The 27,472-nt window shown below is 46.7% G+C and overlaps 1 protein-coding gene across 9 annotated transcripts in view; it reads left to right on the plus strand.

Moving 5' to 3' along the window:
- LOC140187816 (rap1 GTPase-activating protein 2-like) overlaps nt 1-27,472 on the plus strand; it is a 448,669-nt gene that overhangs the window by 320,013 nt on the left and 101,184 nt on the right. The window contains exon 1 of one of the 9 annotated variants that reach the window (XM_072243595.1): nt 22,029-22,073. The exons of the other annotated variants lie outside the window; for them this stretch is intronic. Coding sequence (XP_072099696.1) covers nt 22,050-22,073 — 24 coding nt within the window. The 5' untranslated portion in view covers nt 22,029-22,049. Of the gene's footprint in view, nt 1-22,028; nt 22,074-27,472 lie in introns of those variants that run through there. 9 annotated transcript variants of the gene reach the window in all.

Here is a 27,472-nt window from a genome sequence, read left to right on the forward strand (position 1 = left end):
ACCACTCCTCAGTCCACCCATCACCTCTGGCCCCTGTCTTACCACTCCCCCAATCCTCTTTATACTGGCTTTCCCTCATCTCCACTCATCGTCCCGGTGCAGGGCTCCAACCTGAAACGTTGACAAATTCTTTACCCCTCCTCCCTCCCACAGATGCTGCTTAACCCGCTGAGTTCATCCGGCGGACTGTTTCCGGCTCCAGATCTGTAGACTCTATATCGTTTTCTCAAGTTTTCTGCACGTTTTGATTTGCTTAATTGAACAGTTTTCAGCTTTTGATAGTAAAACGAAAGTCTCTAAAACTTATAAGAACGTCATGCCATAGAGTCAGTGAAGAAGAGGAACTTTTTAATTGCCAGTCTCTTGTCATTACAATCATCATGTTGTGCATTCTGTTGGATTGTGAGTGCATACCAAAAAAAATAATTCAAACTTGCTGAGAAAGCCATTTAACAATTTGATCAGTCACCTAGAGCAATTACATGGGCTGTGATCCAGAAATGGGCCTGAATAACCATAGGGAAATAAAACTGGTCCAGCTATTAAGTCTGTTTTACCCGAGACTGACCAGCAAGTCAGTGAAGCAACTGAGTGCTCTCATATCAGGTGTACTGTACCCTGGAGCAGCCTGACTGAAGCTCCCTCTTGTGTTTAACCTTAAAATAGCGCCCTTTACCGTGACTTGTCAAATATGATTATCACATTTTACAGGGCTGAAGATAACCCCAAGACACCACGTGAAGAAATTTTGTGGCACACGGCATGCAGTGCCACCCCTCGATTTTTAAGCCTCACCCATAATAAAATGATTATCTTCACTGCCAAATGAAACAGCAGATTAGTTTTTATAGCCCGAGAGCAGTGAGATGTGTTTTCACAGGAAACATCTCACGCCAACTTGGCACCACCTAGCTGGTTGCAAGAACATGCGATATTGGCTGACGCATTTTGGAATCCTGGCAGACCTGGTCTACACTAATCCAGGCATCATCCTGGTAAATCTTCTCAGCACCCTCTCTGAAGCTTTCCCATCCTCCCTATGGTGAGGTGACCAGAACTGACCACAGTATCCCAATTGTGGTCTAAGCAGGATTTTATAGAGCTGCTACACTACCTTGCAGCTCTTGGGGTTCCTTCGCATGCTGTGGTTTCCCTCCATCTCCACAGACTTGTGGCCTGGTATCTCAACAAGCCACAGTAAATTGCTTCCAGTGTGTCTGTGAGTGGTAGAATCTGGGTAATGATGGGCAGAATGAAATGGTAATGGCATAGGACTAGTGTAACTAGGTGCCTAGAGGTTGGTGTGGACCCAGTGTGTCAAGAGGCCATGCTGTATGTACGACGATGTGATTATTCCTGAGAGCTGCATGTGCTTGGTCATTGATTATGTCAAGGTCAAGACAAATAAGAGGTTTGGACATTAAGGGAACCATGGGGTAGGGGTTGCATGAAAACCTTTTAACCTACTCTATGATCAATTTAACCCTTCCTTACCACATAGCCCTCCGATCTTCTATAATCCATGTGCCTATATGAGTCTCATAAATGTCCCTAATGTATCTGCTTCTACCACCATCCCAGTTCCCCACACCTACCATTCTCTATGAAAAAAACAATCTGCCTCTGACAACACCCCTATACTTCTGCCAATCACCTGAAAATTATACCCTCTTGGATTAGCTATTTCTGCCCAGTGCTGGCTGTCCACTCAATCAATGCCTCTCATCATCTCATCGATCAGATATGAAGAAGAACCTTGTTTTGTCTGGAATGTATGGTGATCCTCTTGGTAGTTTGTAAGATATAGTACTGTTCTCATGACAGTGAATTTGACAATTACCATTAAAGCTGGCATGTAACAGATTGTAAGGCTCATATCTATACATCATCCAGTTTATAAGACTGAGTACCTTGTTCACAACTCAATGTGGACATTATTAGTTAATTAAAAATATATGAACCTCAGAAAGATGCAATAATGCTTTTAATGAAATTGTCAAATACAATCCTCCTAAAATATCTGTAGTATCAGTAACAGTCTTTTTAACCCATAAGCCGCACTGATTCACCAGGATATTGCAAAGATTTGGAGAGTTAAGATTACAAATTAGGATTACAGGGGTGATCTCTCCACACAGTAGAAATTTCTGGAGTGATTGTATTTTTAGGAGATTGAAAGAACTCGGCAGGTGGCTGAGAGAGGGTCTGAGAGCTGTACAATGAAACAGGCCCTTCGGCCCATTGGTTCTATGCTGTCCCTTTTGCCCATCTATGCCTATCCCATTTGCCGCCTTAGGAAAATATTCCTTCCAGTCTCAAGGCAGTCACCCAGTCTGTGTTTGATTCCTCCAATGTAGAGGACACCCATTGCTTAGTACCATATGCAACAGACTAAACTGGAGGAAATGCAATTAGATCTTTGCTTCACCCAGAAGGACGATATGAACTACTTAATAGTTTCAATGTCCATTCTTGTTGACTACCATTCTCCATTAGACCAGGAACATCTCCAAGTCATATTCTCCCTGCAATAGGAGAGATATTCTGTCTCAAAGCAATTCACATGCTATTAAGGAGCTGATACTCTCCTGAGGCTCCATAGAGTGAATGAGTTTCTTTGGAGTATGTAACAAGGTGAAAGGATGGTCATTTAAAACTCAGATACACTGGAATTTCTTCTTGCAGATGTTGGCAAGTGTGTAAACTTTGAAACTCTGTGTATCAGATGACAAGGAGCCTAGACAGTGTGGACATCCAGCACCTTTTCATGAGGGCAGAAATGGCTAATAGGAGGGGACAAAATTTTAAGGTGATTGGAGGAAAGTATAGGGGGAAGGTTTTGGAGGTGGGTTTTTTTTTTACACAGAGTGGTGGGAGCATGGTACACACCCTGCCAGGATTGGTGGTAGAGGCAGATACATTACGGATATTTAAGAGATTTAGATCAGAATCTGAATCCGGTTTCATATCACTGGTATGTGTCGTGGAATTTGTTAACTTTGCATCAGTAGTGCAAAGCAATAGATAATAATACAAGAAAAAACTGAATGACAGTAAGTATATATGTATATTAAATAGTTAAATTAAGTAAATAGTGCAGAAACAGAAATAAAAAGTAGTGAGGTTTTCAATGTCCATTCAGAAATCAGATGGCAAAGGGAAAGAATCTGTTTCTGAATGATTGAGTGTGTGCTTTCAGGCTTCTGTATCTCCTTCCTGATGGTAGCAGTGAGAAGAAGGCATGTCCTGGATGGTGGGGTCCTTAATGATGGACGTCGCCTTTTTGAGGCACCACTCCTTGAAGAAGTCTTGAATACTACGGAGGCTAGTACCCATAATGGAGCTGACTAATCTTACAACCCTCTGCAGCTTACTTTGATCCTATGCAGTAGCACCCCTCGTACCAGATGGTGATGCACCTAATCAGAATACTCCTCAGGGCACATCTGCAGAAATTTTCAATTATTTAGGTGAAATTCCAAAATCCTTAAACCCCTAATGAAATATAGTTGCTGTTTTGCCTTCTTTATACCCGCATCATTATGCTAGACCCAGGTTAGAACCTCAGAGATATTAACACCCAGGAACTTCAAGTTTCTCACTCTCTCCACTTCTGATCCCTGTATGAGGACTGGTGTGTGTTTCCTCATTTTACCCTTTCTGAAGCCCACAATCAGCTTTTTGGTCTTGCTGACGTTGAGTGCAAGGTTATTGCTGCGACACCACTCAACCAGCTGGTGATGGGGACATGGATGAAAGGAAAATGGAAGGCTATACAGGAAGGGAAATATGAGATTGATCTTGGAGTAGGCTAAAAAGCCATGGGCTGAAGAGATTCTACTGTGGTGTACTTTTCTGTGTTCTCTAACCCTCAGAGGGCGAGGAGCCTAGAGAAGCCTAGATTAAGTGGATTCACTTTTGAAAGAGTAGGGAACGTGGAATTGGAAAGAGCAGGTGTAAGGCCTGGTGCGGTGTGCACATTGTGCAATAAATATCTCTACTTCTGAATAATGATTGAAAGAAGCCCATCAATAAAGCATTTGAAGATGGTTGAACTTGGGACACAGCCCAGAGAAATTCTCAAAGTAATATCCTGCCGCTTGGAATGATTGACATCTGACAACAATAATCATCTTCGTTTCTATGACCGCCTAGTGTGTTTATCTCTTTATACACAGTGATTTCAGTTTAACCAGGGTTGCTTGATGTCAGATGCTTCTTTAATACCTTTCCTCTGTCATTCAAGTGTAAAATGTCCTCCTCTTCTCTGTTATACGTTCAGTCTCTCTGAGTTTCCCATGTCCAGGAGACCGGAAGATAATATCTACAGATTAATTACTGGCTGCTATTGAAAAACTGCATGAAACTCATAATTTACCTTGAGGGAATTTATGATGTAAATTACTTCCCAGAATCGATATGATATAATATCATCTAACAAACGAAGTAGTTTACTCTGAGTATATTGGGTCATTAACTGAACCTGCTTGCCACCCATTGATACTGTATCACCATAACAACATCTTTCTGTAAATACCAGGGAACTCATTAGACTTGCTAGTTCACAACTCCCTCTCAAACTAAAATCAAAGTTAATTTATTATTAAAGTACTTTTATGTCACCATATGCTACCTTGAGATTCATTTCCTTGCAGGCATTTGTAGGAAAATAAAGAAATACAATACAATTAATGAAAAACTATACATGAGAAGGAGGATGAGAGGTGACTTGATAGAGGTGTATAAGATGATGAGAGGCATTGATTGTGTGGATAGTCAGAGGCTTTTTCCCAGGGCTGAAATGGCTAGCACAAGAGGGCACAGCTTTAAGGTGCTTGGAAGTAGGTACAGAGGAGATGTCAGGGGTAAGTTTTTTTACGCAGAGAGTGGTGAGTGCGTGGAATGGGCTCCCGGCGATGGTGGTGGAGGCGGAAATGATAGGGTCTTTTAAGAGACTCCTGGATAGGTACATGGAGCTTAGAAAAATAGAGGGCTATGGGTAATCCTAGGTAATTTCTAAAGCAAGTACATGTTCGGCACAGCATTGTGGGCCTAAGGGCCTGTATTGTTTTCTGTGTTTCTAAGAAAGACTGACAAAAAATGTGCAAAAGAAGACAAGTTGTGCAAAATAAATAAATAACGGACTTTACAGATGCTGGAAATCTGAAGAAACTCATACAAAATGCTGGCAGAACTTAGCAGGTCAGGCAGCATCTGTGAAAAGGAATAAAAAGTCGAATTTTGGGCTGAGACCCTTCATCAGGACCGGGAAGGAAGGGGAGAAAATGCCAGAAGGAGAAGGTGAGGGAGAGGAAGGAGTACATGCTAGAAAGTGATAGGTGAAGCCATATGAAGGAGAAGTCTGGTGGGTTGAGGACGGGAAATGAAGTAAGAAGCTGGGAGTTGATAGGTAGAAAAGGCAAAGGTTTGAAGGAGAAGGAATCTGATAGGAGAGGAGAGTGGAGCATAGGAGAAAGTGAAGCCGGAGGTGCATGAGAGGAAGGCGATGGGCAGGCAAATAAATAATACTGAGAACATGAGTTGTAGAGTCCTTGAAAGCAAGTCTTTAGTTTGTGGAATCAGTTTAGAGTTGTGGTGAGTGAAGTTCAGGAGCCTGATGGCTGTTTCTGAACATGCGTGTTGTGGGACCTCCTGCACGATGGTAGTAGCAAGAAGAGAGGATAATGGATGCTGCTTTCTTATGGCAGCATTCCATGTAAATGTGCTCAATGATAGGGAGGGCTTTGCCTGTGATGGACTGAAGTCTCTAGCATGATGTCCAAACCAGTGCCTTGTACTGAAATCACTAGTTTCAGTAAGCCTCTCTTTGCCTCCCTTATCACTGACTTACCCTCACCTCCCTTCCCCTTTCCCTACAGCTCACAACATGTTTGATTTCTCTAGGAAGAGGTACAGTCGTACCTCTTTCTAGAGATGCTGCCTGGCCTGTAGGCATACTGGGGGTTCACATGAAGTAAGTGAACCCTCTCGACCATCGGGGAGTATTTATGGCTCCTCGCATGTTTCCGGAGCAGCACTGGCCCCGGGGACGTCAGCCAAGATGGTAGGGTGGTTCCAGTGGTCGATTTTCTGGGAAAAGAAAAGAGCCGCTCATGAGGGGTGCATAACAGGGAGCGGATGGAGTGGAGTGCCTCGGGAAGGATCTCCTGCCAGCAGGAGACCGGCAGTCCCTTTGACCTGACGGCTAAGAGTGTGGCTTTCCACACTGTGCCATTCTCCTTCTCTACCTGTCCATTCCCCCGGGGATTATAGCTCGTGGTCCTACTGGTCGCAATTCCCCTAGCCAGTAGATATTGGCGCAGCTCGTCACTCATAAACGAGGACCCTCTGTCACTGTGGATATAGCATGGGTATCCGAACAGAGTGAAGAGCTTGCACAGGGCTTTTATAACTGACGTGGTAGTGGTGTTGGGGCAGGGGATGGCGAAGGGGAACTGCGAGTACTCATCAATTACGTTAAGAAAGTACACATTGCGGTCAGTGGAGGGAAGGGGTCCCTTAAAGTCAACACTCAGCCGCTCAAAGGGGTGGGTGGCCTTGATGAGTGGTGCCCTTTCGGGTCGGTAGAAGTGCGGTTTGCACTCTGCGCCGACTTGGCAGTCCCTGGTCATCATCCTGATCTCCTCAAGGGAGTAAGGCAGGTTCTGGGCTTTCAGGAAGTGGAAAAGCCGGGTGACTCCCGGGTGGCAAAGGTCTACATGTAGGGCGTATAGCCGGTCGATCTGCGCGCTGGCATGTGTTCCCCGGGATAGGGCATCGGAGGGCTCGTTGAGCTTCCCAGGCCTGTACATGATGTCATAGTTGTAGGTGGAGAGTTCGATTCTCCACCTCAGAATTTTATAATTTTTGATTTTGCTCCGCTGCTGATTATTAAACATGAATGCGACTGAGCGCTGGTCAGTTAGCAGGGTGAACCTTTTCCCGGCAAGATAGTGCCTCCAGTGCTTTATAGCTTCCGCTATGGCCTGGGCCTCTTTCTGTACCGCAGAGTGCCGAATTTCAGAGCCTTGAAGGGTACGGGAGAAGAACGCCACTGCTCTTCCTGCCTGGTTGAGGGTAGCAGCCAGCGCAAAGTCGGAGGTGTCACTCTCTACTTAGAAGGGAATGGCCTCATCCACCGCATGCATTGCTGCTTTGGCAATGTCCCCTTTTATGCAGTTGAAGGCCGCGTGGGCCTCAGCAGAGAGGGGGAATGTGGTGGACTTGACCAGGGGGCAGGCCTTGTCTGCATAGTTAGAGACCCATTGGGCGTAATATGAAAAGAAGCCCAGGCACCTTTTGAGGGCTCTGAGGGTATTGGGAAGAGGGAGTTCCAACAAGGGGCGCATATGGTCGGGGTCAGGGCCAATGACTCCATTCTCCACGACACACCCAAGGATAGCAAGTCGGGTGGTCCCAAATACACACTTGTCCTTGTTATAGGTGAGGTTGAAAGATTTGGCCGCTTGGAGAAATTTTTGGAGGTTGTTGTCGTGATCCTGCTGGTCGTGACCGTAGATGGTGATGTTATCCAGATATGGGAACGTGGCCTTCAGTTGGCACTGGTCCACCATCCCTCTGGAAGACAGATACACCATTCGTGACACCAAAGGGGACGCGCAGGAATTGATAAAGCCTGCCGTCCGCCTCGAAGGCAGTGTAAGGGCGGTCCTCCCGGCAGATGGGGAGCTGACGGTAAGCGGATTTTAGGTCTATGGTCGAGTACACCTTGTACTGTGCTATCTGATTGACCATATCCGCGATGCGGGGTAGAGGGTACGCGTTGAGCTGCGTGAACCTATTGATGGTCTGGCTATAGTCCATGACCATCCTATTCTTCTCCCCATTCCAAACAACGACCACCTGCACCCTCCAAGGACTTGTGCTTGCCTCAATGACCCCCTCCCTGAGCAGCCGCTGCACCTCTGACTTAATGAAAGCTCTGTCCCCCACGCTGCACCTCTTGCTTTTAGTTGCCACGGGTTTACAGTCAGGGGTCAGGTTGGCGAACAGCGGTGGGGGAGGGATCCTGAGGGTGGAGAGGCCGCAAGTGGTGTCGGTAGTGTGGCAGTTGGCATGATGTTGGGTGGGATGCGTGGGTTGGTGTGTGTGTGTGGTCAGTAGCGGGGTACGTGACATATCTCTACAAAACGGGATTTATGACAGTAATTGGCGGGAGGAGCCCATCATACTTCATTGTCACGCTTTTCAGGTGGCTCTGGAAGTCCAACCCCAACAGCACAGGGGCACACAGTTGAGGCAAGACCAGTAACATAAAGACCCGATATTCTGTGCCCTGCACCACTAGTGTCGCTACACAACCCCCCCGGATGCCTGTTGTATGCAACCTGGAGGCCATGGTGACCCTCCGACTTACCGGCCGTATCATGAGTCCACAATGCTGCACCGTGGCCGGGTGGGTAAAACTCTCCGTGCTGCCTGTGTCAAACAGGCAGCTTGTCCTGTGCCCCTCCACCAGGATGTCCATCATTGACCTTGCGAGCTGGTGGGGAGCGCCTTGGTCGAAGATCACGGAAGCCAGGGTGGGGTCACTGTCTTGGTCCGGCGTGGTAGGGTGCCCCGTGAGCACCCGTTGGTCGTAGGCAGTGGGAGGTGGCGCCGACCAAGATGGCTGCCCCCATGTCTCGCACGTGGTGGTGACGTGCAGGGAAGATGGCGGCAGGCAAGATGGCGACCCCCACATCTCGCACGCGGCGCTGCTCGATCCCACTCGTGGTTTTGACTTACAGACCTTGGCGAAGTGGCCCTTCTTCCGCAGCTGGAGCAGGTAGCTTTTCGGGCCGGGCAGCGTTTCCGGGGGTGCTTCTCCAGTCCGCAGAAGTAGCACTTCGCGGACTCACGACTGGCGGCAGCTGAGGTCGATTCGCCGGCAGGTTGCGGGGTCTGCGGCGCCCACGAGGCCATCGGGGGATCGCGTGCCTGGAGAGCCTCGGAGTTATACAGAGCAGCCTCCAACGTATCAGCCAGCTCTATCGTCGAACTTAGGGTAAGATCGGCTTTTTCCAGCAGCCGCTGGCGCACGTACACTGACCTGGTCCCCGTAACGAATGCGTCTCTCACTAGGAGTTCTGCATGCTGCGCCGCCGTCAGCTCCTGGCAATTGCAGGCTCGCACGAGCGTCCATAGGGCCCGGACAAACTCAGCACTCGATTCCCTGGACCGTTGTTGCCGTGTCGCTAAGCGATGCTGAGCATAGACGCTGTTTATCGGCCGCAGGTATTGTCTTTTGAGTGCGTTCATTGCGCTGTCATAGTTCGGCTGGTCTCTGATCAGCGAATAAACCCGTGGACTGACCCTGGAGAGTAGAACTCTGCACTTCGCTACGGGGTCGGTCCCTTTAATCTCCTCTAGATACGCTTCGAAGCAGACCAGCCAGAGTTCGAAAGCGTTTCCAGCTTCAGGTGTTTGCGGATTGAGGTCTAATTTTTCTGGTCTCAGGGACTGTTCCATGTTTTAAAACGTACAGCGAATAAAATTGAAGCACCTTCAATTACTCCAAAAGACTGAGGTTTGGTAAAATACTGAAAGGCTTTTATTCGCTGTACAATACGACCTCCACAGTGAGTGTCTGCCCCCGGACTGAGGGGGAGGGGCAAGGCGAACACCTTTATACAGGATTCTGTGGGAGGAGCCACAGGGGCAGTCAGCAGAGGGGTGTGTCCAGACAGGTAACCGAGTTACAACATATATACATGGTTTACCACAAAGAGTGAATTCACAAAATGGTGGAGGAATTCAGCAGGTCAGGCACCATTTATGGGAGGGTAAAAACAGTCAGCATTTTGGGCTGGAAAGGAAAGGGGAACAATCCAGAATAAGAAGATGAGGCAAGGGGAAGAGTACAAACTGGAAGGTGATAGTGTCATGGTCCAGATCGGGGTCCCTTTAAATTTACCTTGTTTATGTTACGATCCGGACCGTTGATTCCCTGTTTTCCCGTGTCCCTCAGCTTTGGTGATTAGAGGCAATTAGCGCTCGGCTGAACCGGTAGTTTATAGTCTCCGGTTTTCAGCCATTCGGCGCAGGAACATCTGCAAGGTCATCAAAGGTACGGTGTGCCGATGTCATCTGGCCGGAGCAAGCCTAGTCTCTGCCGAAACGAGTGCCGGTAATTCGCCCTTCCTCACCGGAGCAACCCTGTCCAGTTACCTCGTCGAAGCGAGCCTGCAAAGTTTCCTCATCAAGGTGGGTCCGTCAGTTAACCCACCGGAGAGAATCAGGAGCCGCTGTCTACTGTTCCTGGGCCGAGTCGAGAGCTCGCCACTACCCGGAGGCTCCAAGTCAAGTCCTGGCTCCGGGGGCATTTAAGTACCAAGTCAAGTCCTGGTCCTGGCAGCATTCAAGTACCAAGTCAAGTCCTGTCCCTGGCGGCATTCAAGTACCAAGCCAAATCCTGGCCCTGGCGGCTTCCAAGTTCTGAGTTAAGTCCTGGCCCTGGCAGCTTCCAAGTTCCGAGTCGAGTCCTGGCCCTGGCGGCTTCCAAGTTCCGAGTCGAATCCTGGCCCTGGCGGTCTGTGATTCCTGTCCTATTCCCCCTGTCTGAATCCCTTCTCTGCCTCTCTCACCTCTAGCCCTCGTCTGCAGCCCTCGCCTGCACTTCGGTCTAGTTCTATCGCCGGAGCTAGATAGGTACTGTCTGGTGTTCTTTCGTGCTGGTCTTGTCTTGTCCTCGCCTCCGTGGGGTAAGTCAGGCCATCTTGCCGTTGCCCTGCGGAGGGTCATGAGTCCCAGCCCTATGTCCTGTACCCAAGGGCAGGTCCCAGCTCTCTGTTCTGTGTGTGAGTCCCGGCCCTATGTCTTGTACCCAAGGAGGGGTCCCAGCTCTCTGTTCTATGTGTGAGTCCCAGCCCTATGTCCTGTTCCCAAGGAGGGGTCCTGGCTTTGTGTTCTGTGTACGTGTCCATGGTTCCATGTACCTGCTCTCCCGAGATCGAGGCTCTGTGTTCCCATGTTCCTCCTGTCCCTAGCCCATGTCATGTCCTTGCCTGGTTCTGGGGTCTGAGCCCGAGGCAAGACCCAGGTACTGGGTCCTTGCCCAGTCTCTGGCTCTGAGTCCATACCCTACTCTTATCTCCTCTAGTTTTGGGATCCAATTCCGAGTCCTAGTCCAGATCCCTAGTCCCAGCCTAGTAGTAGTCCAGAGTCCTTGTCCAGTTCGCTACTCTTGCTCCTGCCTAGCTCTCCTGGTATGGAACAATAAACTAAATCTAAGTAACCTCACAAGATGTGTCTTGCATTTGGGTCCACCCTAGCTCCTTATGCCCCCCCCCCCGCCCCCTATGTGACAGATAGTGGGTTGGTGGGGCAGATGGGAATGAAGTGAGAAGCTGGGAGGTGATAGGTGGAAACGTTAAAGGGCTGAAGAAGGAGGAATCTGATAGGAGAGGAAAATGGAACATGGGAGAAAGGGAAGGAGGAGGGGCACCAGAGGGATGTGATGGGCAAATGAGAAGAAGGGAAAAGGCAAGGGTGAGTCAGGATGGGGAATGGAAAGAGAGAGAAGGTTCTGGGGGAAGAAATCTTGACTGTTTATTCTCCCCCATAATTGATGCCCGACCTGCTGAGTTCCTCCAGCATTTTGTGTGTGTAACTCTGGATTTCCAGCATCTGCAGAATCTCTTATGGTAATGCAAGCAAAGAGAGGATTAATGGCTGCTATAACTATCTCTTGCATTTTGTCTCCTGACACCTAATTTCCCACTCGCTTCACTCTTCACCCAGCGGGGACAGAATTGATGGCTTTTAGAGTTTTCTTTGCAAGTTGTTATTCTATCTCATCAATTCTGGGAAGTCAGACACCATTGCCCGAGAATGGAAAAGCCTACAAAATATAGTTGATACAGCCCAGTCCGTCACAGGAAAATCCCTTCCCATCATTGGGCTCCTCTACAAGGAACGCTGGCACAAGAAAATAGCATCCATCATCAAGGACCCCCACCATCCAGGTCGTGCTCTCTTCTCGCTGCTGACATCGGGAAGGAGGTACAGGAGCCTGAATGGTTACACAGTAATAAATGTTCCTGAACCTGATGGTGTGGGACCTCAGGTTTCTGTACCGCCAGCTTGACAGGTAGCAGCAAGGAGCGAGCGTGGCCAGGGTGATGCAGGTCCTCGATGAAGGGTGCAAGAACCCCGAGCAGAAATTCACACATCTCTTTCCTGTAAAATCACTCCTTCAGGAGGAGTGAAATGCCCCAATACCAGACCACATCTGTAGCCTTTCAGTGGACAAAGTAGATTCCTGAGATATTTTACTGCTGCTAGAACATTCTAATCCAGCACCAGTATTCTGGATCATAACAAGCACAAGAATTACTATAGTATTCTTTCAAGTGGGTAATTTTTGAAAACAAGTGTACTCTGCAAAAGTCTCAAAGAATGTTAAAGATTTAAAGGGCAAAGATCCACTTGTTCTTTAAATCATCCAAATTGAGGTCATCGTCAACCCTACAGGAGTTTTTCCCATGGAGGAAAGATAATATCTTTACACGTAGAAACTTTTGCAGAAATACAATGAACAGAGAATTAGCAGTTCACAGTAAATCTGAGGAATACACTCAGTGGCCACTATATTAGGCACACCAGCTTGTTAATGGCACTTATCTAATCATGTGGCAGCAACTCAATGCATAAAAGCATGCAGACATGGTCAAGAGGTTCAGTTGTTGTTCAGACCAAACATCCCCCATGCTCGTGCCCACAGTAACTGAAATAATCACATGTTACAACAGTGGTGTGCAGAAGGGCATCTCTGAATGCACAACACATCAAACCTTGAAGTGAATGGGCTACAACAGCGGAAGACTACATAAAGCAGAAAGCCGCTTTGTTGGGCCACGACTGTCTCTAATAAAGTGGCCACTGAGTGTAGATAGGAGGGACTGAAGGTCACCTTGATGAGCTGTTCACTGCTTTCTTTGATTTCATCTATGGTTGCCAATTTTGTCTACTTGAATTGAATCGAGTGGTCTATGACAAAGGTCCATCAATAAATCCCCATCAAAAAGAGGCCTACTTTCTTATTGATTATTCTCCTACACAACTCTATTCCATTTTCCTGCAATCCCCTATTATCTCCCAATAAACTGCAGAGGTCATCTGTTGGTAGGCTGTGTAAACAGAAAGGTGAAACTCAAAGTCAAGCACAGTGAGTGACAGGTTTTCACAGCTGGTAGCTTGTATCAGTTCTTATACGTGCTCTGAGAGTGACATAAGCCTTCTGGACTGAATTGTCTCATTGACTCTATGTTACTCTCTGGCCAAGTGAGGGCTATACAGCTTCCACTGGCCAGTACAGAGCCAGTTTCTGCTAAAAGAAAGGAGTTGGCTGAAGAAGTGCAGGAATCAAATCCTGTAGGAACTTGTGTGGGCACATGGCCAAGTGGTTAAGGCGTTCGACTAGCGATCTGAAGGTCGTGAATTCGAGCCCCAGCCGAGGCAGTGTGTTGTGTCCTTGAGCAAGGCACTTAATCACACACTGCTCTGCGACGACACTGGTGCCAAGCTGTATGGGTCCTAATGCCCTTCCCTTGGACAACATTGGTCTCATGGAGAGGGGAGACTTGCAGCATGGGCAACTGCCGGTTTTCCATACAACCTTGCCCAGGCCTGCGCCCTGGGGAGTGAAGACTTCCCAGGCGCGATCCATTGTCTCGCAAGACTAACAGATGCCTTAAGGAACTTTCACAAGGCAGATGGTCAGATAGTTCAAGTGGATTTATTTTTAGGGCTCTGCTCTCCTCACCGTCGAGGACATTTTCAAAAGGCAGTGCCTCAAGAAGGCAGCACCCATCATTAAGTATCCGCCGGGATGTGCCCTCTTCTCATTACTACCATCAAGTAAGAGGTACAGGAGTCTGAAGACCCATAATCAATGTACGTTTTATGAACAGCTTCTTCCTCCGCGCCATCAGATTTCAGAATGGTCCATGAATGCTAACACACTTATTTCTCTTTCACTCCATCCATCCTTTTATTCCAGGACTTTCTTTCCATGTCAGGCAAAATTGTATCATAGTGTGGAGAAAGTAACACATTGCTCAGGTTGGGAAAATGTCGCAGCTCCGTTTTACAGTGCGGTTTGCAGTCAACCTTTGTGGCAGCACGAAATGTAAAGATTACCAACTGCTATTCCAGTCAAGTTCGATGCTCATCTGTATGACATGCGATGTCCTGCTTTTGATGATGGTGACCGATTACAGTGTCTCAAAGTGAGTAGTACCACATTTAGTGATCCGTCAGTGTGAAGAGCACTCTAAGTAGGATCAGAGAAGATGCAGAAAGTTGTAACCGCAGCCAGCTCCATCATGCGCACTAGTTGCCCAGCACCTTCAAAAGGTGACCCCTCAAGAGGGTGGTGCCCATCATTAAGGATGCCCATCATTCAGGACATGCCCTCTTCTCATTGCTACCATCAAAGAGGTACAGGAGCCTGAAAACACACACTCAATCTTTCAGAAACAGCTTCCCATTGGACCATCATTTCCATGGTCCTGATCAATAAGCTACAGAACCTGAGCCTCTGTACCTCCCTTTGCAATTGGATCCTCGACTTTCTAACCGGAAGACCACAGTCTGTGCGGATTGGTAATAATATCTCCTCTTCGCTGACAATCAACACTGGTGCACCTCAGGGATGTGTGCTTAGCCCACTGCTGTACTTTCTCTATACCCATGACTGCGTGGCTAGGTATAACTCAAATGCCATCTATAAATTTGCTGATAATACAGCCCTTGTTGGCAGAATCTCAGATGGAGACGAGAGGACATATAGGAGTGAGATACGCCAACTAGTGGAGTGGTGCTGCAGCAGCAAATTTGCACTCAACGTCAGTAAGACCAAAGAGCTGGTTGTGGACTTCAGAAAGAGTAAGACAAGGGAACATGAACCTATCCTCATACAGGGATCAGAAGTGGAGAGCAAGATCCTGGGTGTCAAGATCTCTGAGAATCTAGCCCTTTTCCAGCATATCAATGCAGCTATAAAGAAGGCAAGACAGCAACTATACTTCATTAGGAGTTTGAGGAGATTTGGTTTGTCGCCTAAAACACTCGAAAACTTCTATAGATGTACCATGGAGACCATTCTGACAGGCTGCATTACTGTCTGGTATGGGGGAGGGGGAGGAGGAGGAGGCTACTACACGGGATCGAAAGGAGCTGCAGAAAGTTGTAAAAAATTGGTCAGCTCCATCTTGGGTACTAGCCTCCGTAATATCCAAGACATCTTCAAGGAAGGTGGCATCCATTATTAAGGACCCCCATCACCCAGTTCATGCCCTCTTATCATTGTTACACTTTAAAAAAAATATTTTCTGTTTTTGCACTATTTTTAATTTAACTAGTTAATATACATATATATACTAACTGTACTTGATTTACTTACTCAACTTTTTCTATATTATCATGTATTGCATTATGCTGCTGCCACTCAGATAACAAATTTCACAAAATATGCCGGTGAAATTAAACCTGATTCTGATTGTGATTCTTCCCCTCCACCATCAGATTTCTGAATGGCCAATGACCCCATGATCACTACCTCACAGTATTTTCCTCTCTTTTTGCACAACTTATTTAATTATATATATTTTATTGTAATTTATCTTATTTTAAATTATTATGCATTGCATGCACTGCCGCTGCAAAACAACAAATTTCACAATATATGCCTGTGACTTAAACCTGATTCTGATTCTGAAATATCTGCTGTAATTCCCAACAACCGCAAGACCGTGTCCTCAGCCCACTCGCCGTTAGTAAAGCTGCAGGAGGTCTGTAAGTAGCTTTAGTGCATTTTTCCTATAAAGCTGCTGCCTCTCAACTCCAGCAGCCCCGGTTTAATCTAAATCCCCAGTACTATCCGCAAGGAGTGTGAACATTCACTCTGTGACCGATCTGTTTCCTCTGGGTGCTCTGGTTTCAACGTTCAAAGTAAAGTTATTTACTTTTGCTTTTCAGGGAGAAAGAGAGCCTGTGGTATATCGAACACTGGGTGAACGCGTAGTCTTGGGGGTACTGCAAGTCTGTGTCTTTGCTGTTGCTTTACTGCACGCTTGAGTGCTCGGTAGCGGATGCTGATGCTTTTTTTTTGCTAGTGGGGGAAGGGAGGATCATTGCTTGCTGCCGCTTACGTGCGGGAGGAAAGGGAGTGGGGGGGACCTTGGGGTTCTAACGTTTAACTGTAATTCATTCTTTGGGGGCACTCCTCTGTTTTCATGGATGATTGCAAAGAAAAAGAATTTCAGGATATATATTGTACACATTTCTCTGACATTAAATGTACCTTTGAAACTTTGAATTATCTAAGTACTTATATGTCACCACATAGTACCCTGAGATTCATTTTCTGGTAGGCATTCACAGTAGAACAATGAAGAACAATAGAATCAGTGAAAACCTACCCACAAAGACTGACAACCAATCTGCAAAAGAAAACAAATTGTGCAAATATTTTTATAAATAATTAAATAAATAGTACTCAGAACATGAGTTGTGGGTCCTTGAAGTGCGTCCACAGGTTGTGTTCATTGTTGAGGTGAGTGAAGTTATTCACACTTGTTCAGGAGCCTGATGGTTGATGGGTAATAATTCAGAATCAGGTTTAATATCACTGGCACATGTCACAAAATTTGTTGATATGCAGCAGCAGTACATTGCAATACATAATAAAAGTGGTTAATTACAGGAAGTATGAATATATATATTTTTAAGTTAAATTAAATAAGTAGTGCAAGAAGAGAAAAAAGGTAGTGAGGTAGTATTCGTGGGTTCAATGTCCATTCAGAAATCTGACGGCAGAGGGGAAGAAGCTGTTCTTGAATCACTGAGTGTGTGTCTCAGGATCAGAATGAGAATCAGGTTTATTGTCACTGGCATGTGTCATGAAATTTGTTAACTTAGCAATGTATAATACAGAAGAAAAATATAATAAATAAATCAATCAATCAATTACAGTATACATATACTGAATAGATTAAAAATCATGGAAAAAACTGAAAAAATATATATATTTAAAAAGTGAGGTAATGTTCATGGGTTCAATGTTCATTTAGGAATCGGACGGCAGAGGGGAAGAAACTATTCCTGAATCGCTGAGTGTGTGCCTTCAGGCTTCTGTACCTCTACCTGATGGTCACAGTGAGAAAAGGGTCCCTGGGTGCTGGAGGTCCGTGATAATGGACGCTGCCTTCCTGAGACACCGCTCCCTAAAGATGTCCTAGGTACTTTGTAGGCTAGTGCCCAAGATGTAGCCGACTAACTTTACAACCCTGTGCAGCTTCTTTCAGTCCTGTTCAGTAGCCACCCCCGCCCTACCCCAGACGGTGATACAGCCTGTCAGAGTGCTCTCCATGGTATATCTATAGAAGTTTTTGAGTGTATTTTTTGACATACCAAATCTCTTCAAACTCCTAATAAAGTATAGCTGCTGTCTTGCCTTCTTTATAACTACATCAGTATGTTGGGACCGGGTTAGATCCTCAGAGATCTTGACACACAGGAACTTGAAGCTGCTCACTCTCTCCACTTCTGATCCCTCTACCTGAGAATTGGTATGTTTTCCTTCGTTTTACCCTTCCTGAAGTCCACAATCAGCTCTTTCATCTTACTGACATTGAGTGTCAGGTTGTTGCTGTGACACCACTCCACCAGTTGGCATATCTCACTCCTGTACGCCCTCTTGCCACAATCTGTGAGATTCTACCAACAATGGTTGTATCATCAGCAAATTTATAGATGGTATTTGAGCTATACCTAACCACACAGTCATGGGTATAGAGAGAGTAGAGCAGTGGGCTAAGCACACATCCATGAGGTGCACCAGTATTGATTGCCAGCGAGGATGAGATGTTATCACTAATCCGCACAGACTGTGGTCTTCCGGTAAGAGAGTCGAGAATCCAATTGCAGAGGGAGGTAGAGAGGCCCAGGTTCTGTAGCTTCTCAATCAGGATTGTGGGAATAATGGTATTAAATGCTGAGCTATAGTCAATGAACAGCATCCTGACGTAGGTGTTTGTGTTGTCCAGATGGTTTAAAGCCATGTGGAGAGCCAATGAGTTTGCATCTGCCGTTGACCTATTGTGGCGATAGGCAAATAGCAATAGGTCCAGGTCCTTGCTGAGGCAGGAGTTCAGTAAAGTCATGACCAACTTCTCAAAGCATTTCATCACTGTAGATGTCTTCAGGCTCCTATACCTCTTCTCTAATGATAGCAATAAGAAGAGGGCATGTCGTGGGTTATGAGGGTCCTTAATGATGGATACCACCTTTTTTGAGGCATCGCTCCTCCAATATATCCTGGATGCTGGTGAGGCTAGAGCCCATGATAGAGCTGACTGAGTTCACAACTTTCTGCAGTTTATTTTGATCCTGAACATGGTGGTGTGGGACCTAAGGCTCCTGGATATCCTGCCAGAGGTAGTAGTGAGAAGAGAGCATGGTTTCCCTCCTCAGCCCAGTGATGTGCGGCTTGTGAAGTCAATTGACCACAGTAAATTGTTTCTACTGTGTAGGTGTGAGTGTGACCATTGGACAAAAGCACTGGTCCAGACCCAGGTGGAGTAGGAAACCATGAAACGAATCCTAATGATTGTATCTCTTCCCTCATTAACTTTCACCTTGAAAATAATTTTCACCTCAATTTGCTGAAAGAGGAAAAGCAAAAGGAAGAATTTAAATGCTCTTGGTAAAATTCACTGGCTTTAGCAATGAGATCCCAGGATCCGAATTTGGTTCATTATTGCCACATAGAGTGAAAAGCTTTTGTGTTTCAAGCCATCAAGTCAGATCATGCCATGCATAATTACAGCAGAAATAGAACAGAATGCAGAATATAGTATGCAGTCACAGAGAAGGTGTGGTGCAGAGAGACAGCTAAAGTGCTCCTTCAGCCATTAATCTTCTCCACCTATCTGCTCCCAGCTCCTTACTACAGTCTCCTTCTCCCACCCACTGCCCACCTTCTCCTCACCTGGTCTCCCCTATCACCTGCCAGCCTATACTTCATCCCCCACCCACCTCTTTATTCTGGCTTCCGCCCCATTCCTTTCCAGTCCTGATGAAGGATCTCAGCCGGAAATGCTGCCTGAGTTGCTGAGTTTCTCCAGCACTTTGTGCATGTGCTGCTCAGGGTTACCAGCATCTCAGGAATCTCTTGTTTTCACCTTTTTCATATGACAGGTCCTGTGTGATAGTAACAGGATAGAAGCTGTCCTTGAATTTGATGGTATGTTATAGACATAGAAAAGTACAGCACAGAAACAGGTCTTTTGGCCCATGCCAAACCATTTAAAGTGCCTACTCCCTGCATCAGGACCATAGCCCTCCACACCCCTACCATCCCTCTACCTAATCAAACTCCTCTTAAACATTGAAATCAAGCTCACGTGCACCACTTCTGCTGTAGCTCATTACACACTCCCACAACCCTCGGGGTGAAGAAGTTTCCCCTCATGTTCCCCTTAAACTTTTCACCTTTCGTCGTTAATCCATGAGCTTTGGTTGTAGTTCCACCCAACCTCAGTGGAAAAAGCCACCTTGGATTTACCCTATCTATACCCCTCATAATTTTCTATACCTCCATCAAATCTCCTCTCAATCTTCCACGTTCCAAGTCCTAACCTATTCAATCTTTCATTATAACTCAGGTCCTCCAGATCTGGCAATATCCTTGCCAATTTTCTCTGTACTCTTTCAACCCTATTTACATCTTTCCTGTAGATAGGTGACCAGAACAGTACACAATACTCCAAATTAGACCAGACTATCGTTTTATACAACTTAAAAGATATTCTCTCAAGCTTTGTATCTTCTACCCAACACGAGAGGGGAGAAGAGGAATAACCCAGGGCGTGAGTGCTCTTTGATGATGTTAGCTGCTTTTCCAAGGCAGTGAGGTGTGGGTAGAGTTGATGGTGGAGATGTTGGTTAGGTTATCTTCAAAACCCTCTGCAATTTTTTGCATTCCTGAGCAGGGCAGTTACCATGCCAAGCTGTGATGCATTCAGATAGGAGTCTTTCTATGGTGCATCTATAAAAGCTGGTGTGGGTCAATGGCACCTGCTCCACCTGCTGTGTCATATGCTTCTTGTGTTATGATATAATTGTTGGGAGATTAATAATTTATTGGGAGCACATCACCTCTATCAACGGATTGTGGTAACATGCAATTCTGTGTATGTTTTCCTCGTCTCAATCAGCAGGCAGTTTGCGCGTTTAACTTACTGTCACTTTCCCAGCCAGTTCTCCAATAGGTTAACATTTGAGGGGAAAAATAAATTACCACAGGGAGGTCAGCTTCAGGGAAGAAGAGAAAGATCTTCCATTATGCCCAGAAAACGGCAAAACAGGCTGAGGAAATGGGTTTTACAGCTCGTGCCGCTAGCTGACAGAGTCGAGCAGGGGAGATCTCCGCAAGAGACCATGAGGCCCAAGGCTAGAGGAGCAGGTTGGGCCATTCAGGCCATCAAGTCTGCTCTGCCACTCAGAGTGTTTCTTCAACCCCATTCTCTCACCATCTTCCCATAACCCTTAATCCCCTTACCAATCAAAAACCTACCAATCTCTGCACCTTTGAAACAGGTTGTGCAGGGTGTGGAGAGGGAGGGGCCTAGGAAAAGAGAGGCTGACAAAAAGAGAGAGTGAAAACAAAGTAGGGAAGAGAGAGAAGGTAGAGAAATAAGGGAGAAGTGGGAAGGAGAGAGAGAGATGGTAAAGAGGGGAGAGTGAGAAATAGAGTGGGGGTGGAGAGAGAGCTGGAGGGAAAGGATGGGGAGAAAGAATGGTGGGGAGAGGTGGAGATGGAAAACAGGTGGGGAAAGAGAAGAAAGGAAGTGATGGAGGGTGAGAGTGTGAAAGCAAGAGAATTAGAGAGAGGGATGGAGAGAGAAAAGGACTGTCAGAAAGGGAGATGAGCAAGAGATGAGAGGATGAGCAGGGGTGAGAAAGACAGAAGGAGAGAGAATGAAAGAGAAATGGGCGTGAATCTTACAAACTGGATGTGCAGCGTGTGCAATTCACTGCTGTAAGCTGCTGTTTAAGGAATGACACAGGTCCTTGTGGGCAGACGTGTTCAGTGATGCGAGGAGTAAACTGGCTTTACCTGAAATGAAATGGGTAGGAAGAGGGTTACGTTTAGCACGAACACGGCAGGCTCAATTAGTCTAAGCGGCTGTCTCCGTGCTGCAGTGCAGCTGATATGTAATTCAATGTAAAAAGAACACTTCAGTAATCGAGGGAATTAAATCCTTTCACATTTACAAATCAATTTCCGAGTTAGACAAAAACAAAGTTTTTTCTCTCATTCTGGAGCTTAGTCGACTCTATGGTGAAACTTTTTTTCTCATTCTGGAACCGTGTAAGGAGTTTGTATGCTTTCCCCGTGATACGTGGGTTTCCTCCGGGTGCCCCGGGGTTTATTAGGTTAATTGGGTGTAATTGGGCGCCGCGGGCTCGTGGGGCCGGACGTTCCTGTTACCGCGCTGTATCTCGAAAATGTATATTTAAAAAACAAAATAAAACACAACGAGAGGCTTGTACTGTAGCTGGGAACATGGGGAGGAGCAGCTCAGGGTGACATCCCTACTTGTGATCAGCCACCTCAGCTACAGCACGCACACACTCATGCTTAACCACCAATGTTTGGCTGTGATTTTCGAAGCTTTGTCAGTGTGGATAAGTATGGATTAAATTACAACCGGGCAGTTTGCACCGCGCTTGTTCCATTGTGACAAACCGACAGCAGCGTTTGAATTGTAGCCGGTGGGGTGGGGGGAATACTAACTGCAGCCCGACGCTCCACTTCCTGCACAACCTGTTCCAAAGGTGTAGTTCCACTCTTCCGCAGGCGGGCTATAAAGTCCGGGCAGCGGAGCCCCACGCAGGACAGCGAGCAAACGTGACTTAGGGGCCGGGTGTGCGTAACCCAAATCCGCGGTCTCTCTCTCTCCGCTCCTCCGCGCAACCCGCAGTCTCAAAAGAGGGATATGAGGGCTTGATCTTCTGCTGTTGAGACGCTTTTATCCAAGATGATCCCGATGCTGAGGAGCGCAGTAAGTACGGGGAAAGTTTCCGAGTGGTTAATTAGTGTGGGAGTAGCAGAGCTGTAATGCAGCCAATGGCTTCTAGAATAAAGTGACGACTTCTCTCATTTTGAAAGTTGGGGGTGATGGGAGCAATTACTGAGGGATTTGGAGAGGGGTAATGAATAGTGGGGAAATCTGACTGAGTTTAAACCAGCCTCCGCAGTCAACAGGTTCATTTGCCTCCAGTGCATTGACAGTAACGCAGATTGAAAGTCTGTAATTGAAAGTGTGATTTGACAGATGTATATCTGCCTGGTTCTTGAGTACTGAATACACTGCCTCAGCTGTCAGGTCTGGTGAGGTGTGCTGCCTTGTTACTGGTGAACTCCATGGGACCTTAACTAATGATATAAGCAAAGGTGAAACTTGCATTTCTGTAGCGCCTTACACAATGTCAGTATGTCCCAAAGAGCCCCACAGAAAAGCAGGCAATCAATTTGTAGCTGAGTTGCTGTAAAAAGAATTTTGACAATAATTTGACTGGGGTTCCATCGTTCTCCTGGTTTTTGTATCTACTCTGCGTGTAGTCACTTAGATGGAGCCTGCCTGTCGGAGGAGACTTCAGATGATGTCTGTGACAATTGGCTCCAGGTTACCCACTTGGTCATAGTTAAGGTAGCCTCACTGTCTAGTTTGCTGGGGGCAGATTACACAGGACAACAAATTTTTTTGAAAGTGTTGCTTCCTCATTTTTTTTTTGTTTATGGTAGACAGTTTGAAGCTGAACACAAGTATAATTTCAGACTAATAGTATCACGTAGGAATTTGGAGAAACAAGAAATTAACTTTCATTGAATATAATGTCTTTAATTGCATAATGGTGCTGATGTTTTGCAATAGTTCAACTAAGCTAAAAATGTTTTCTTGGTGATTTTCGTTTGTACTCAGTGTCTGAGGGTTCTCACTTAAGTGTCCAGCAATAATCAGCCAGCACTGATGGATTCCAGTTGCCCTGAAACCATTTCTCCATAACTGCATTGTTCTGGTGAAACCTGTCACCATGCTTATTCAAAGACAGTGCCAAGATTTGCGGGGAAGGATCTAAATGGGAATGCAGAAAATGAATCTTTAGTGGCATTTTGCACTTCATGGCTTTGTATGCTTGAAGCACATTGTCAACAAGCTGCCCATACTTTGGTGCTCTGCCAAGAAAATTGTCCACAACATCCTTGAATGCTTTCCATGCACTTTTAGTCAGTCCCACTAGAAGTTCTTCGATTTGCCTGTCAATAATGACCTGTTTGATTCGTGGACCAACAAAAATGCCTTCCTTAATCTTGGCATCAGTTATTCTGACTTGAATTGTGAATGAAAATAACAAATATAGGCAAATTCAAAAAAACAGCGCGTGATAGAGTAATTTCATGGTGATTTTCATGACCAGCAGCCCAAACTCCATAAGGTACACCCAAAAGTATTCAGGAAGCAAAGCCATTGTTGTCCAGTGTTATCAGGCCTTTGAACTCTGGGTGTGAGAGAGCTAGGGGGTGGAATCCCAAGAGTGTACACACGCGCACACACACACACACACACACACACACTTGTTCCCAATGGAAGGCTGTATAATTATAGCACTTGTCTGCAGTCTACTGCTGACAAATGGCTACATACCTCATCAAAGTCATAGAGTACTACAGCGCAGAAACTGGCCCTTTGGCCCATCTAGTCTATGTTAGTGTGTCTAGTCTCATAGACCTACACCTGGACCATAGCCCTCCATACCACTCCCATCCAAGTCTTCATTCAAGCTTCTCCTAGATGTTTAGATTGAACCTGCATCCCTCGCTTCTGCTGGCAGTTCACCCACTCTCTCGTTGCCTTCAGGGTGAAGAAATCCACCTCCCCAGGCTTCCATTAAACATTTCACCTTTCCCCTCTGCTCTCACCCATCCCCAGTGGGAAAAGCCTGCTTGCTCCTTGCCGCTTGTTACGCCGCTGGCGTTTAGGGCAGCAGTGAAGGCCCTCCATCTTGTGGCAGTGTTCCAGGCTTCCTTCATCGTGTCAGTGGCTTCCTCTCGGTTTCCACTGCTGTCTGACATGCAGGTCCCGTGGGGTGGGGGCATCTCAGGAATGCTGTCGCACTCAGAAGATTCTTCACTGCTGTTTATGTAACAATTCTGTTTTATCAGTCAGGGCTGCTAGCCCTGAGCAGAACCCCCAAACCTGGAGGACCAGTGGACCACTTTTCCCTGAATAAGTCATTGGAAGTTGACACCACATCAAAGGGTTGGGTTTCATTGCCACTGTGTTAGAACCACTGTTCCCGCTCTGTACAGGTGCGCAGTCACTCAAATGATTAGTTTTATATTATGTTAACAGACATCCCACCCTGCAAAAACTCATTTCAGGGATGTAGCACCCCCGCCCCTCGCAACCACATGCCCCCCACTGCCCCCGCCGGTCGACCTCCAAGGGTATATGTAATACTTTGTTTTGTGATTCTGTCTAATCTGTAAACCAAGTTGGGTATATGCAGAAAATAGTAGTCATAGTCATACTTTATTGATCCCTGGGGAAATTGGTTTTCGTTACATAAATAATAAATAGTAATAATAGTAATAGTAATGAAACCATAAATAGTTAAACAGTAATATGTAAATTACACCAGGAAATAAGTCCAGGACCAGCCTTTTGGCTCAGGGTGTCTGACCCTCCAAGGGAGGAGTTGTAAAGTTTGATGGCCACAGGCAGGAATGACTTTCTATGACGCTCTGTGCTGCATCTCGGTGGAATGAGTCTCTGGCTGAATGTACTCCTGTGCCCAACCAGTACATTATGTAGTGAATGGGAGACATTGTCCAAGATGGCATGCAACTTAGGCAGCATCCTCTTTTCAGACACCACCGTCAGAGAGTCCAGTTCCATCTCCACAACATCCCTGGCCATACGAATGAGTTTGTTGATTCTGTTGATGTCTGCTACCCTCAGCCTGCTGCCCCAGCACACAACAGCAAACATGATAGCACTGGCCACCACAGACTCGTAGAACATCCTCAGCATTGTCCGGCAGATGTTAAAGGACCTCAGTCTCCTCAGGAAAGAGACGGCTCTGACCCTTCTTGTAGACAGCCTCAGTGTTCTTTGACCAGTCCAGTTTATTGGACTGGATTGGACATATTAATGTAAATATGACATTAAAATATGTCCTTATTATATTATATTGTCATGTTTATTCTATTACAACTTTAAGCAAGTCTACAGGGAGTTTAGCCTCATCATGTAGGACATCAATAAATAGAGTAGCTCTTTAGCAGCCAGCCAGCTAGTTTAAATAACGTTAGCTATGCTAATGAATGAATGACACCTGTTAAACTCACCTCAACATGTCTTTTACATTTTAACCCACCATGGGCAATAGAAAAGTCACTGTTGCAAACAGTGCAGCGAGCAACACTGTCATTATTTTTGAAGTTGACTGTAAAGCTCGCCCACAGAGAAAACTGATAGGTCTACTTAGCAGGGGACCCCAACATTCTTTGCACCGCGGACCGGTTTAATACAGGTGCATATTCCTTTATCTGAAATCCAAAAAGCTCCGAAAAATGAAGTTTTTTTTGCCAACAGCTGACGTCACTGAGGTGTGACGTGGCAACACTAGCAAAGGCCACCCGACATCAGTTGTGGCTCAGCGCTCGTACTTGTTACACGTGCATTTGCTGTTCGCTGATATTTTGTGTTCACTGTTGACTTTGTGTTTAATTTCACTGTGAAAATGTCAAAAAGAGCTGCAGATACCTCTATGGGTAACAATGAGAAAAAGAGAAGGGGAAGCATCTATCATTATCAATAACGCAGAAAGTGGAGTTATTGCAGAGGCTTGATCGTGGTGTGTCTGTGTGGCGTCTTACTGAAGAAAATAGTGTCAGAACTGCCACTGTATATGATTTAAATAAACAAAGACAAATTACTGAAGTTTTACAGTGACATTCTACATATATTCTGATAAATTATTTACGATGTGTTTGATTTGGTTCATTTGAAGCTGTATATTTTTATGTTTTATTGAATGTTTTTGTTGGAAATAAATTTTTTTCTTGTCATTATTCCCTAAACAATACAGTATAACAACTATTTACATAGTATTGTAGCGGTGTGCTACACACAGCGCTGGAATAACCACACGGAGTCGGTGAGTTAGAGTCGCGATGAAAGAGATTTATTCAAACTTCGCGGCCTGCTTTAAAGCCTTCCCGTTCCTGCCCTCCCTGGGCGGGATTGCTGTGGGGAATGCATATTCCCAGACCCTTTCTGCGCGCGGGATTTTCCCCCGATGGTGAAGATGGCCTGGCGCCCTTTTTGGGGCTGGCCCTCTGCCTGCGCGCGCTGTTGTGAGCCGGTTTGTGTGTGCCAGAAAGTGGGTCGCCACATAACCCCCCCACCAGAACCGTCGATACCTTCCCCAATGTCCACAGTCTGGATCAGCCTCTGTTTGGGAGGTCTGCCCCTGCGCCGCGGTGCCTGAGCCTGGACTGGCTGTGCCAAGTCCACATGGGCCGGTTTGAGTCGGTCCACCGTGAAAACCTCCTCTTTCCCCCCAATGTCCAGCACGAACGTGGACCCGTTGTTCCTGATCACCTTAAACGGCCCCTCGTAGGGCCGCTGTAGCGGTGCTCAGTGTCCGCCCCGTCGTACAAAAAGAAACTTACAGTTCTGAAGGTCTTTGGGTACGCAGGTCGGGCTCTGTCCGTGCTGTGAAGTGGGGATGGGGGCCAGGTTACCGAGCCTCTCCCGTAGTCTGTCCAGGGCTGCTGTGGGTTCTTCCTCTTACCCCCTTGGGGCTGGTATGAACTCTCCTGGGACTACCAGGGGTGCGCTGTACACCAACTCGGCCGACGAGGTGTGCAGATTCTCTTTGGGCGCCGTGCAGATTCCGAGCAGGACCCAGGGAAGTTCGTCCACCCAGTTAGGCCGCTCCAGGCGGGCCATGAGAGCCGATTTCAGGTGACAGTGGAAGCGCTCCACTAGTCCGTTCGACTGTGGGTGGTAGGCAGTTGTGTGGTGTAGCTGCGATCCTGAAAGGCTGGCCATAGCCGACCACAGGCTGGAGGTGAACTGGGCACCCCTGTCGAAGGTAATGTGGGCCGGTACCCCGAAGCGGGCTACCCAGGTTGTGATCAGTGCTGGGGCGCAGGATTCGGAGGTGGTGTCGGTGAGCGGGACTGCCTCTGGCCATCTCATGAACCGGTCTACCATAGCTAGGAGGTACCACACTCCTTGTGACACTGGCAGGGGCCCCACGATATCCACATGGATGTGGTCGAATCTCCAGCGGGTGGATTCAAACTGCTGCGGCGGGGCTTTGGTGTGCCGCTGCACCTTGGCCGTTTGGCACTGCATGCACAATTTGACCCATTCACTGACCTGCT

Source organism: Mobula birostris, chromosome 25, assembly GCF_030028105.1.
Source record: "Mobula birostris isolate sMobBir1 chromosome 25, sMobBir1.hap1, whole genome shotgun sequence".
Lineage (NCBI taxonomy): Eukaryota > Metazoa > Chordata > Chondrichthyes > Myliobatiformes > Myliobatidae > Mobula > Mobula birostris.